Genomic DNA, 14,123 nt, shown 5'->3' with positions numbered 1-14,123 from the left:
CCCACTGTGCAGCTTGTTCAGCAGGACAGGTCAGAAAGATGGTCTGCGTGGGCCAACTTCAGGAAGGACATCTCAGAACAAGAGGGGCAGCCACCACCTTGGAGCTGAGCAAACAAGTTTACAAATCCACTAATTAGGGCATCCAAAAGATCCCAGTTAGGCTTGGATTTTAAAATTCTTGGGAAGACTGCATTGAATCTGACTAAAATCAAAAATGAAAGTAACACTTTATGAATTATAGTTTTGTCTGGATATATGCCCAGGAGTGGGATTGCTGAAACATATGGTGGTTCTATATTTAGTTTTCTGAGGAACCTCTACACTGTTCTCCATAGTGGTTGTATCAATTTCATTCCCACAAACACTGAAGTGGGGGTCCCTTTTCTCCAAACTCACAGAGAACAGATTTGTGGTTGCCAAGGGGAACGGGGGATGGAAGGGGATGGATGGGGAATTTAGGATTAGTAGATGCAAACTATTACATTTGGAATGGATAAGCAATGAGGCTCCACTATACAACACAGGGAACTATCGAATCTCTTGGGATGGACCATGATGGAAGATAGTATTAGAAAAAGAATGCATATGTATGTATAACTGGGTTACTTTGCTGTACAGCAGAAATTGATACAACACTGTAAAACAACTACACTCTAATAAAAATAAAATGAAATACAATAAATGAAAGTGATCCTTCCCTATGGCTTTTCCATACCTACTTCAGTACCTACAGGATAGCAGGGGCTCAAGAATAATGTGAGAAAAAAGAATGTATACAGGTATTTGTAGCTGGGTCACCATGGTGTACAGTAGAAAACTGACAGATCACTGTAAACCAGCTATAATGGAAAAAATTAAAATCATCACATAAAAAAAGAAAAAAGAAATACATACAGATGAATGTTGACTGAATAACGAGAATCTAGCTTGACCACCATCACCGCCACCACAAGAAAAGGCTGCAAATGAAATGAAATTATCTTATTTAATCTCAGACATGGAATAGAAAGAAATTGGCTGCCTTTAAAAACATGTCCCTGAATGGGTACTGATGATATCATCTTGTGGGTCACTTTATTATGCTTTTTATTCATGTATGAATTGAACATTTTATTGTAAGTCCTAGAGTGATATTTAATTACAGAGTTAATTTTTTAAAAAATGGCAAATGACTTACAAGTAGAACATTTGTTGGTACTTGATTAAACTGTTTTGGTCATTATGTATCATTTCACTCCCTGCTTTGGAATAAAGACACTCATTTTCATTGACTCTTAGTGCACTTCAAGAAATGTAATTAAAAACTGATGACTAACTGATACTGTGTACCAGGGATGTGCAAATGTTTACTTTCTGTGGAATGCAAATTAGTGGGATATGCAGATTTTGTATCAGAGATAAGCGTTTTCAATAAAATCTCAAGAGACGTGTTTGAAAGGGCAAGCTTTAATCATTTGTTGCTCATTCAGTCAATTCTTTCCAAGCCCCTGCCACCATTTCCTTGAATCTCAGATGAATGGGTCAGTCATATCAGATCGCTAGTCTTATTTAAAACGTCATTCCATTAAGTATACTAGACTTACTTTTTATGAGCGTTTTTAAATATAATTTCCTATTCACATTGTTCAGATCTGTTGAACTTAAGTATTTTGTCATTTACAGTAATAACTCGTCATTCCATTAGTGCAACCTTTCTTAATGTTACTGTTCTTGTTTTGAATCCCAGAAACATTATAAACCACCAGATTGCTAATTGCTTTGGATGCTGTGCAAAATAATTATGCCACATTATTTTTGATATTTAATTGACAGTGTAATGCATTTAACTAAAGACTGGCAATAAACTATTTCTAATTATGGAGCGTGGTGGAGTGGAAAACGAGGCTGTAAAACTTTACAGGGAAACAATGTTTTCTTCATTACCTTCAAAGTCATTGTTGATATAACTTTTTCAGAGACAAAAATAGTCCCCCAACTGGGAAGTTCTGGAAAGCTAGAACTAGTTGTGGACTATTTCTACTCATGATATAGTAAGGAGATTTTTTTAATTATTATTTTAACAGATTGTACTGGCGATGGATGTCATATACTAAATTTACCATGCCATGCACTAAAATTTCTCCTTTAGTTGGCAGAACTTTATATAAGAGATATAACTATGCCACTGCCAGAATGAGTAATCGTTATCACTGGCCTATGTTCAATTCATTTTGCATCTGTAGGACATTCAGCTGAAAAGCTATGTCTTTGATGTCATTGAAATAAGTAGATACATCAGGAATTGAATCTGTTTTTAGCTCCTAAGGTAAGAACTTCTTGTTAGGAACCAAATCCTGGAAAATAACACTTAGAACTGGATGCAAGAAATTCCCACAGTCTAGAAGTGTCACAAACTGAGGAGTAAAATGTTAAGCTCTTTGAGTTCCTGTGTCCTGTGTTCATTGCCTGTGACTCTGAGGTTCTTAACAATCAGCATAATCTTTTCTTCCTCCTAACCTCTGGATAAGATAAAATGTCTCCCCAGGTATTTCATTAAGTCGCTTATTTGATTTCAATTACGTACATTTTCCAAAAACAACTAAAGAGACAACTAAAACAAGTGACATGTTTCAGGGACTGTACATTATTTTCAGAATTTCAGACATTGAAAAGGGATAAGAGGAAGGAGAAAATGCTGGGCTGGTGTGAAGCGATAGCCCGCAACCCCCGCAGGACCCCACCCAGCACGCGGACCCCCGAGGGCTCGGAGGAGAGGGCTGACGCTGCGCACCCCTCCACGCGGGTGAGTGGAGCCGTGGCCCCCATGGCTTGTGTGAGTGGATGCAGGGGGGTGGGGTGCTTGCTGAGGAAACAGCACTCCGCTTTGCAATAGTACCTGCACATGCCCTGTATTGTTCCTATAGATGTAGTTTAAGTAGTGGATATTGATCAAATCATCTCAGCCTCATAGCATCTAGAGTTTAATTCAGACAAAATAATTCCCTTTCTCTGCATTCCCTCCGGACGTTTCCCTTCCACCACATCAGTGAATTTAAGGAATGTGTCATGTTTTTACCTTGCATTCTACATTTCCGTAATGGAATGAATGGGAGAAAAGTCACCTTATCCCAAAATAGTGAAAAATAAAAATCATACCTCCTTTAAATAAATAAATAAATAAATAAATATATTCTAAAAATGTCTGAAAAAGGATTCAAAAATTGTATTCTTATGTAAAATTGTGAATTAAATAATGGCAAAAATGATTTTAAGGTATATTCTTTCTTGTTTTGTTTTCTGCTTTTAAGTTTGAATGCTAGGTTTTAGTTAGCCATTATTTTCCACTAATTCGGAAGAGACCTCATTAGCAAAAGGCATTTTAGAAGTTCTTTGTTTAGATTTTGGCTGGGACATTCTTGAGTTTGATTTAAAGGAGCAAAATTCCATTGTCTCTAAGTTTTAAATTGACATGTTAGGTGTATTTTAATGACTGTTTTACCATTTTATAAAAACATAAGTGTTTTCATTAATCTTATTTATTAGTTAATGAACATATAATTAAATGTAAACAAAGGTTTTAGGTCTCTTTTTACATTTAAGCTATGTGATAATTTCTGTTATTTTACATAGAAACAAGTATTGTGAGTAAACATTACTTAGAAACCATCAGGAGGAATAGTCTTTCAGTGGATGTGGGAATCCTGCTTCATCCCATCATTTTAGCTTCTGGGGAGAGGGTGGAGGGTCTGAGGAATTTGTACAATGTGATTGGATAAAGTTCTAGGGAATAGACTCTTCGATATCATTAACTGCAAAGTTTCATGTTCCTATATGGTATTTTGTAAATTACTATTATCAATAAAACTGCTTGGCATGAGTTAACACCATTTAAACACACATGTTGCACAATATTTATACATAAAGCTGGATTTTGTAGATATCATGCAACAACTAAAACTATTTAAATAAAAATATTACTTCTGGTAGTTCCTGCCATGGTCCAATGGGTTAAGAATCTTAAGGCATCGGCTTCGGTCGCTATGGAGGTGCAGGTTCAATCCCCATCCTGGTGCAATAGGTTAAAAGATACAGTGTTGCCACAGCTGTGGTGTAGGTCACAACTGCAGCTCAGATTTGATACCTGGCCCTGGAACTTCCATATACCACAGGTTCATATATATTATATGCACACATATATGTGTGTGTGTGTGTGTCTGTGTGTGTGTGTGTATCTTCTGATCTCTCATTAGAGTGACTTTAGTGCTTAATTCCTATTTCAAAGAGGCATGGATTAAAATCATAAAATGTCTTGAGCAAACATTTGACCTGCCTTTCTCTTATAATTTTGAGTAACCTGATATTAGCTTCATTTTACAGATGTATACTGTGGCCCAGAGGACTTAAAGTGACTTTCCCAGAGTCACTTAGCTAGTAAATGTCACTTCTAGGATTACTAGAAGCCTGGTTTCTCAAGGCAAGCCTTTTTTTTTTTTTTTTTTTTAACTCTATCACATTGTCTCACTTTCGCAACAGCCCTTTCTTTCCATTCAAATACCTTTAATAGAAAGAAAAACTATCACTTAACAGTGTCATTAAATCTAATAATTAATCTTTTAAAATCTAATGCTGTATTAGGGTGATAACACCCAGCCACTGTAACATATCCTCCCAAAATCTCTGCTCTTATGATTGAAAAATATTCCTATGTCATAGCCCACGTATGTAGGGCAGCTCTCCCTGGAGGTTCAAATGATCATTCAAAGGCTCCTTCCACCTTTTAATGCCAGCTTCTTAAGCAACTAGCCTCCTATGTCACTGAGGAAAAGGAAGAGGCTGTGTGGTCCATTATGTATGGGCTCTTATGGGGCTATCCAGCGTGTGTAGACCTCCTTCTATTGGCTAAAACCCAGTCTCATGGCCCATCTAAACTGCAAGGGAGGTTGGTAAATGTCAGGAAGCCACATGGTCAGGAAAAGCAGATGGAATTAGCGAGCATGTCAAACATCTCTGCCACAGTCCGCCCTTCTGGTTGCCAACTATTCATGGCATGTTTCCACTCCCTTTTGAGAAAGGATTTTTATTTTCTGAGAGAGATAACTAAAAATCTCTTTAGTCCCTGGATTCAGTCCATGAAGTCATTGTCCTCATCTAATGATGTGATGGTGAATCCACTCTAAATAAATGATCTGTATTTTGCAGCCAGCTCCCAACATACATCTATACCCAGTAAGCAGGAGGGGAGGAGGAAAAGGAAAGCCCCAGTAAACACTCATGTCTGGAAAGAGGAAGACTCAGATGCACATGGAATCAGAGGTGAAATCCTGCCAGACAGGTTATCTAGTCTCCCTGACCTCCAGTTCAAGGAGGATCCCTTACCTGGCTTTAACCTTCCTTCCTGGGAGAGCTCCCTTGTTCCCTCCAGCCTCTGGACACGCCTTTTGAGAAGCTCTTCCTTTTCTGGTATTCTCCTTGTCCACATTTGAAATGCCTATGGAAATCTGTATAGCCTTAAATATTTTTTCCTGTTTGGGGAAAATGATGGGGCCAAGAGTTGTTTGAAGTCTTCAGTATTTCAAGGCTCCCATCTCCAGGATCTTGGAGTATAATACAGAAGAATGGATTTTGGGCTGGAGGGTATCAGCTTAGTTCTCAGGAGGGAAAATGAAGAATAGAAGCTTTCATAAATAAACTCAGAAATGTCAAAGGCTTAGCATAATTAAGGTTTGCTTTGGCTCATGGCTCATTCTGCCACACAACATTTGATGCTCCAACCATGAACACAGAGGTCCCTGCTCACCCTACTTTATGGGGCTGCTGTCTTAAATGCAGACCTTCAGTTGAATTTATCAGCTGTGGGCGGAACATGAGTGGGTGATCCTGGAGATGTCCAACAGGATTGGAAGTGATGTGTGTCACTACCCTGACACCCTTGGTTGAAACCAATAACATACTCAGTGCGTCTGTTAGAATGACGAAAATAAGGCTTCCTCTCTGACCAGAGTAGGGAAATTGAGAGTATTGAGCCAGCTTCTCCCACAAATGCATCCTTTCTTGGAGCCATAGCATTTTTGTCCTGTGTTTCCATCCTGTACACCAGGCTTTTCCTGTTCCTCTCTCCTGCCATCCAGAGCATTAGAGGCTTTTCAGTAGCACACTCCACCTAAAGCTTAGGAGGAGAGAGGATAAGGGTGGGGGAGGAGGAGGGTGGAGGGGGTGGGAGGAGGAGGATGGGGTGGTTATATTTGCCAGGAGCTTTTCTAAGCATTCGTACATATTCTCATTTTTAATACTCCAAAGATCCAATGAGCAGGCATGATCATTGTCCCCATTTTGTGGATAAGGAAACTGAGTCATAGAGAAATTGAAAACCTGCCCAGAGGCCCAGAGTGACTTAGGTGATGAATGGTGAGCTGGGATTCTAGCTTAAGCCATCTAACTCCAGGCCACTCTTATCTCTCAGGTTGGGAAGAAGAGTCATAATTTGAATCATTTACGTTTGGCAAAACACAAAGATTTTTTTTTACTTTTTATAACTATACCTGTGTCATATGGAAGTTCCTGGGCCAGGGCTTGAACCAGAGCTGCAGCTGCCAGCCACAGCAACACTGGATCTGAGACACGTCTGTGACCTACACCACAGCCTGGGGAAATTCTGGATCCTTAACCCTCTCAGTGAGGCCAGGGATCAAACCCACATCCTCATGGACACTAGTCGGGTTGGTACCCCCCTGAGTCACAAGGGGAACTCAAAAACGCAAAGATATTAAAAGAGTTAATACTACATTATAGCGTGGCCTGAAGACAGATAGGCCCTTTTCTTTATAGCATCATGGCTCTGTGTCTGTTAGTTTATTCTCTGCTCTCTGTTGGCTGATGTATTACGTAAGGCCAGTTTTACCCTTGCATCTTCAATATAATTGAAAAAGGAGCATTTTATTTTTTTTATTTATAAGGCAATTCAGACCACCTGCTTTTTAAATTCAGAAAAGGCTCATTTAACTTCAAATCTGTCATGTTAGATAAGAACATTGAAGGGTTTGAAAGATATTTATCAAGCAACCCTCTGTACAACTTTAACCTACGGGGTGGGTGGGCCCCTGTGTGACAGGCAGGGAAGAAACCTCTCAGATTTATTGTGACACGTGTTTACATGTTAAAAACAAAATGGATCCATACCTTATATGAGTCTATCCTTAAACAATTTCCTGAATCAAATCAGAGGTCAACATTAACTTTAAAACTAGAGCAAAGGAAATCATAAGAAACAGGAATAAGAAGGTGAAAGACTGTATGAGGAAATAGAGTTTAAAAAAAAAAATCTATGGAAGTCAAAATAGGAAGATCAAAAAATGTCATTTTAGGTAGTTATCAACCACTCTAGAGAAAATTACTTTCCTATAATCAGCAATGGTTCTTTAAGGCTAAAAATAGACTATGGTGAGGTGGTAAAGAACAAAGTGTCACTGTATATGTTAGATGAATTGATTTGCCACTTTCAAACATGTTCCCGTCTGCTCAGGGCACATTTTTCACCATTTTGAGTACATGGTCTGGAGAGAGGTACTTGTGTTGCTGAACGAAACATGGATCCTCTCGCCTGTGTGCAGTAAAACCTATCTACTGACCCTGGGTTGTGGTGAAGGAAAGTGAAATGTTTATTGCAGATGCCAAGCAAGGAAAACAGGTAGCTAGTGCCTAAAGTGCCCAAACTCCCCAATGGCTTTCAGGGAAGGGGTTTTAAAGGAAGTTCGAGGGAGGGGGCTGCAGAGCGTGTGACCAGTTCATGCGCAGTTCTCCCGGTGGTTGGAATCAAGGTGAAGTTTCAAGCATCATCAACCTGCAGTTTTCAGTGGGTCTAGGGTCTATGTACTGGATCAACAGTTTTCATCTTTCGGGGGTCTGCTTCCCATAAAAACAATCTAGGAATGTGTGTCGGGTTTTTACCCATATCCTTCAGGGACCAGGGAGCTGCGTGATTCTGCTACATGGTGGATTTCTAGTCTAAGTGGTTGCTAGTTTCCCCACCCAAACTATTCTTTGTTTATACAGCTTCACATTTCCTCAGAGCCAGCCTTTTGAGACTCAGGAAAGGCCTGGGAGACTAAAGCCAAAAAAAAAAAAAAAAAAAAAAAAAAAAACCCTTTTACTTCAAAGAAAAGGAGCACTGGGGCATGGACACTCTTTCAATCCCCCTTTTCTTTGGTGTACCTCAGTCTTTAGAGGGATAGGTCCAGGAAAGAAACAAAGTAGTTTTGGATGGAGAGGTTATAAACTGTCATAAACTCAGCAGAGGAACTGTTTTAGGGGCACTCAGTGTCGTGTACTGCTCTAGAAAAGACTGAAGGTACTAGAGGAGAAAGCTTTCAAGACACGTGTATATATACGTGTCTGTGTGTATTTTTTAATTACATATATAATGAAAAATGATTTTAATAAACTTAATAAAGCTTTGTAAGTTTCAAAGCAATCTTTATGTACATTGTTTCAATACATCTCGTAACCATGCTGAAATGTGCACAATACAATTTAATTATTCAAATATGTGGTGAAATGGAGCCATTGTTAAGTGTTTAGGTGTTTCTCTCCAAATCAAGGACCCAGGACTTCTAAATTCTAGATCTTTTATGTACCACACTCATGAGAAGTTGACAGTGTTGTTATCATAATATAACACAAAATATTGTAAACTGCAAAGGTGAGGTAACAAGTAAGGAAGGAGAATTGGCGCTTCTGATTTTGGTCTGATTTTAAATCCCAAGATTTTTCAAACTTGCCGTAAACTTTCTATAGAGTAATGTGACTTATTAATATAATACACATTTTAAAAAATACAATTTTCAGCTATTGGACCGAGTGCCTCCTTAAAGAGCCTAAGTATTTATTAGTGAAACAAACAGCTAAAAAGGTTCATGCTTAATTATATCATAACCTTCTTTTCAAAATAAAAATGTTGTATTAAAGATTAAAGTTCCATACTTATTAAGCTTAGGAATAATTGGAAATGATAAATGGTGACTTTTATTTTTACTTCTCATTGTATGTTTTAATTGAAAATTTATACCATTATCTTTTTTTGTTGTCTTATTGCTCATAAACTTTACTTTGTTTTACATTAAACCAGCCCACATGGACATTTGTGTAATATGGATGGGATCTGCCCCTAAAACTTCAGACTTTTTCACCTAGAATTCCATTCTTTTTTTTTTTTTTTTTTCCTGTCCTTTTAGGGCCGCACTCACAGCATAGGGAGGTTCCCAGGCCAGGAGTTGAATCAGAGCTGCAGCTGCTGGCCTACACTATAGCCACAACAACAGGGGTTCCAAGCCGCATTTGCGACCTATACCACAGCTCATGGCAACACTGGATCCTTAACCCACTAGGCGAGGCCAGGAACCAAACCTGACTAGTTGGGTTCATTTCTGCTGTGCCATGATAGGAACTCCTGAAATCCTGTTCTTTATGATTTAGTGAACACGGACTGGGTATCATATAGAATATGAATTTATGCCTAGATTTGTATAACTTTTTGTTTGTTTGTTTGTTTGCCTTTTCTAGGGCCACTTCCCCCGGCATATGGAGGTTCCCAGGCTAGGGGTCCAATTGGAGTGGTAGCCACCCGCCTGCATCAGAGCCACAGCAACGCGGGATTGAGCCACGTCTGCGACCTACACCACAGCTCACGGCAATGCCGGTCCTTTAACCCACTGAGCAAAGTCAGGAATCGAACCCACAACCTCATGGTTCCCAGTCGGATTCATTAACCACTGAGCCACAAAGGGAACTCCTAGATTTGTATAAATTTAATTACAAACAATGTTACCATTTAAAAGACGGTACTATCACAAAAGAGCAACATTTGATGAAAGCCTAAAGGAAAGTAAACAGGTAGATCTTTTGCTAAAGACAGATGAGTATAACACCTTTTTCCTTAGTCTGTGCTAAAACTTGTAATAATGAGGTAGAGTGGATCTCATTTGCTGTTAAAAATAGCCATATCCAGGTCCAGTAGGTTTAAAGTATGTTGTATTTAACAAAATGTTTTAAATTATTTACCTTCTATTCATAACATTCAGCCATGGTACTATTTGAATTGATTAGAGCATGGTAGAGATTGATTAGAGAATGTAATCTATACTGTTTAATCACCAAACTGAAATACATCTGTTATGCTCAGATGTTAACAAGTAAAACTGAGGGAGAGGAGTTCCTGTTGTGGCTCTGTGGGTTAAGGACCTGATGTAGTGTCTGTGAGGATATGGGTTACACCCCTGATCTTGCTCAGTGATTTAAGGATTTGGCCTTGCCTCAACCTGCAGCACAGGTCACAGATGTGGCTCAGATCTGGCATCGAAGTGGCTGTGGTATAGGCCTGCAGCTGCAGCTCTAAATTGACCCCTACCCTGGAACTTCCATATGCTGTAAAAAGAAAAAGAAAAGAAAAGAATTTAAAATATTAAAAAATTTTTAAAAACCTGGAGAAAGAAAAAATATGCTTCATAAATTTGTTGTTTGAAGATGATGTTTTACATAAATGGAAGAGATGGGGACCAGGACCATATCTGTATCCTTAGTAGATCTAGATTATCTGCCTATGACCTTTTTTCCATAGATCCTTCCATGGCCAGCTTCTTCCTTCCTAGGTGGCCCACCTATCATGGCACCATTGACGAAGCTGATCCTAATTTTCACCCACCTGTGCCTCACCTACTCCTTTCTTTACACCAATTCTGATTTTCTTTTCTTTTGATAGACTTGTATTTATCTGAAAATAGTTACATAACTATGTGTGCATGTTGCTTTATTTTCTGTTTTCTGCAGTAGGATATAAGAAGAAAAGACAAGGTCTGTCCTATTTACCTACATATCCCTGGTGTCTAGAACATAATAGGAACTTAATAAAATTTGTAGGATGGATACACTGCCTGAGTAGAGAGCATGAACTGAGTGAAAGCATGATTACTTTTTGTTTATAAAGTTTATTAAGTAAAATATCTCCTATTAAATCCCTTCTTATTAGAAATGGCATATGCCTTAAAATACGGAAGAGCTAATATTAAAGCTCAAACAATCTTAAGACAGTTCCTATGACAAAAAGTCACAGTTTTAGAAACTAAAATCATGGTTATAAAAAGTACATTCTGTTGTAATAAGGTTCACCTTGGGTAAGAATTTAAAATACACCAGTTGCCCCCAGTGCACAAGGCAGTGAAAATGTAAATATGCCCTTATTCAGAAAACACACTTACTGACTAATATTTGCCAGAGCTGGAGTTCCTTGGTGGCTCAGTGGGTTGAGGATCCTCTGGCATTGTCACTGCTGTGGCTCTGGTCACTGCTCTGGTGTGATTTCGATCCCTGGCCTGGGGAAATTCCACATGCCAGGGGCATGGCGCCCTAAAATTTACCAGTATCATCCTCAATTTCTTTCCAGTTACTCCCTCAGTCTATTTTTAGTCTTATCAGGCTGAAGGAAATCCTTCTTCTGCCTATAGCAAATGAACTGGTTCTGACCCACAAATATAACCTCTCTTAGAAACCAAATAATAGGTAAATAAAAAGAGGAGTGTGAGTATATTAAATTTATCATTAAACCTATTGACTTATTTTCAATAGGCTTGCCCTTATTTCTTTCCATCTCTAAGCAAGAGGACTAGTTGCTTATTGCAAAATGGCCTTTAGACATTCTGAAAATAAATCAAGCAGGGGCAGAAAGAGTCTGCAGGATTTTTAACCTCATTTTCTCTCTCCTTTTGATTCTTTCTTATTTGATCATATATCAGTTATTATTTTTAATCATTGTTACAAAGCCTTTACTAAGTACTGCTAAAGGCAATAGTGAACGAAATCTAAATTTTTATTAGAATAACTATAAGAAGACAAATGAGGGAAGTTGAATAAAAGCCATTATGTTATGCCTTTCAAGAGCCTTGATTTTTGTAAGGAAGTAAATCATTAAAAATATATCCTAGTGGTTGTTATGGAAACAGATTGAATTGAAGACTGTGGGGGTGGGGAGTATGGGGGGGTGGCTGCAGCTTCAAAATCACACCACGAAGAAAGATCACATTCACCGTACAGCTTAAAATAGCACATTAACTTTAATTGTCTAGTTACTGAACAGTGTCACAACATGATTATTCACAACAGCAAAGACTGATCTAAAAACGCTCCTCAGAGGAAGAGAACTTTTCCTGTATGGAGTTAAGTCACAAGGTCATGTTCAGAGATGTTCTGTATCCAAATGCATCGTGTCTGTTTAATTTAGATATAAATTAAACTGTGAGTGCCTCAGAAAGATGTTAAATTTACCATAGTTATTTAATTCTCCTATCTTTATAGTGTTTAGCACACACTGGTTTTCCAATATCCTGATTTAATTGTCTGAGACCCTCAGGGCAGAGCTATGTGTACCCAGATGGAAAGGGCTTCACACATGCATGTGTGTATGTGTGTGTGTGCACGCGCATGCACATGTGTGTGTGTGTATATGTGCATGTGTGTGTATGTATTCACTAATGACACAGATACCAAAGGTTTCTTCTTTGTCTTGTTTTTTTTTTGCAAGAGGGCTATCATGTTTTATAGAAAGGGACTGGGCAGGACAAATTGATGTGGTATTTGTCAAGTCAGTTTGGTTTTGCCTCAGAATAAAATCCGTACCTGAAAATGAGTGGAGCCTGTCAGAGTTGTCCTGAAGAATCAGAGCTATTTCTGTGCAATAATCTTCTTACCCAAGAGACAAAGAGGATAGAGTTCTCAGATGTATTTATATCTCAAGACAATTACTAATCATGTATTAGGAGTATTTTTAATGCCTGTCCTCATCTCAAGAGTTGAGGCGTGTATCTCAAAACATCATGATAATCCTGAATGCAGGGGTTGCTATACTCATGATGCAGGCAGAGAAACAAATGTCCAGGAAGATTAGGAAAAGAACAGAGAAGGAATCCAGAGTTCCATGTTCCTTCCGAGAGAGTAATATGTTTTATTTTTTTAATTTATGGCTGCACCCAAGGCATATGGAAGTTCCCCAGCCAGGGATTGAATCTGAGCCATACCTGTGACCTATGCCACAACTGCAGCAATGCCAGATCCTTAACCAAGTGAGCTGGGCCAGGGGTGGAACCTGTGCCTCCAGAGTGACTTAATCCACTGCAGTTGGATTCTTAAGCCACTGCACCCCAGTGGAAACTCCTCCACAGAAGATCTCATTCATCTAAATATTTGACAGCTACATGACATAATATGATGATTCTTAACCTAGAACAACTTCTCCCCTAATTCCCCATGATTGTCATTGTGTTGCCTGATGTAGGAGCTGTTTGGCATTTGAAGCTGAGCCTTGCTGGGTTACAGTTTGGGACATTAACATGGAAAAAAAGGGGGGATAAATAAATAGTGGGGGAGGCGGGTGATTCAGAATGATTTGAACCACAGTTATCACTTCGTTAAGAACAAACATATCCTCATTTATTCATTTCACCACTCCATTGAGAGTTAGCTGTATGTGAAGCACTATACTATGCAATAAATAGGTAGTATTAAAAAAAAGTCTTTTTTCCTCAAGAATCTAGTGAAGAAAACAAATTAATGAGTTGCTCAAGAGTAGGATGGGGTAGGGAATAAAGAGGGTGTTAGAAGACCCCTGAGGTGACACTGGCCCAGCTGTAGGAGTTCAAGTTCCCTGAAGACCACTGAGAGCTGGAGAGAGGAAGAAGATGGTAAGGGGGAAAGACAAAGGGGCGTTCCATGACCTTATATAGACCAGTCATCACAGGAAAATGAAACTCCTATATTCAGTTCACTTTTAAAGACATATTCTCTGTTTGGTGCACTTAGTAAACAGAACGATCTTCAAGAATTGAATTAGAGTCATACACTTAACATAAGACTGCCCTTTGGATATGGAGTGGAATTAACTAATATTTTTGTGTATTTTACTCAGCCTTAAAAGCCAACATGGAGTCTCACATGTGCTGGCTATAATCACTCAGTGGCCCCATGAAGACAGGTTCCTCTCTAGGGAACAAGAGCTGTTGAGTCAAAACACGTTCTTTAGGAAGGAAACACGTCTGTGTTCCTGTACTTGTATTTGCTCACTGGACAAAGCACACAGTGGGAAAACTACAATAAAAGCTAGTGTT

At 38.8% G+C, this 14,123-nt stretch overlaps 1 protein-coding gene across 1 annotated transcript in view; it reads left to right on the top strand.

Moving 5' to 3' along the window:
• MARCH1 (membrane associated ring-CH-type finger 1) overlaps window positions 1-14,123 on the top strand; it is a 575,522-nt gene that overhangs the window by 243,325 nt on the left and 318,074 nt on the right. The window contains exon 3 of the mRNA XM_021100588.1: window positions 2,634-2,782. Coding sequence (XP_020956247.1) covers window positions 2,672-2,782 — 111 coding nt within the window. The 5' untranslated portion in view covers window positions 2,634-2,671. The remainder of the gene's footprint in view (window positions 1-2,633; window positions 2,783-14,123) is intronic.

The sequence above is a fragment of the Sus scrofa genome, chromosome 8, assembly GCF_000003025.6.
Source record: "Sus scrofa isolate TJ Tabasco breed Duroc chromosome 8, Sscrofa11.1, whole genome shotgun sequence".
In the NCBI taxonomy this organism is placed as follows: Eukaryota; Metazoa; Chordata; class Mammalia; order Artiodactyla; family Suidae; genus Sus; species Sus scrofa.
Note: the sequence above shows the minus strand (reverse complement) of the source record. Positions and strands in the feature narration are given on the sequence as shown.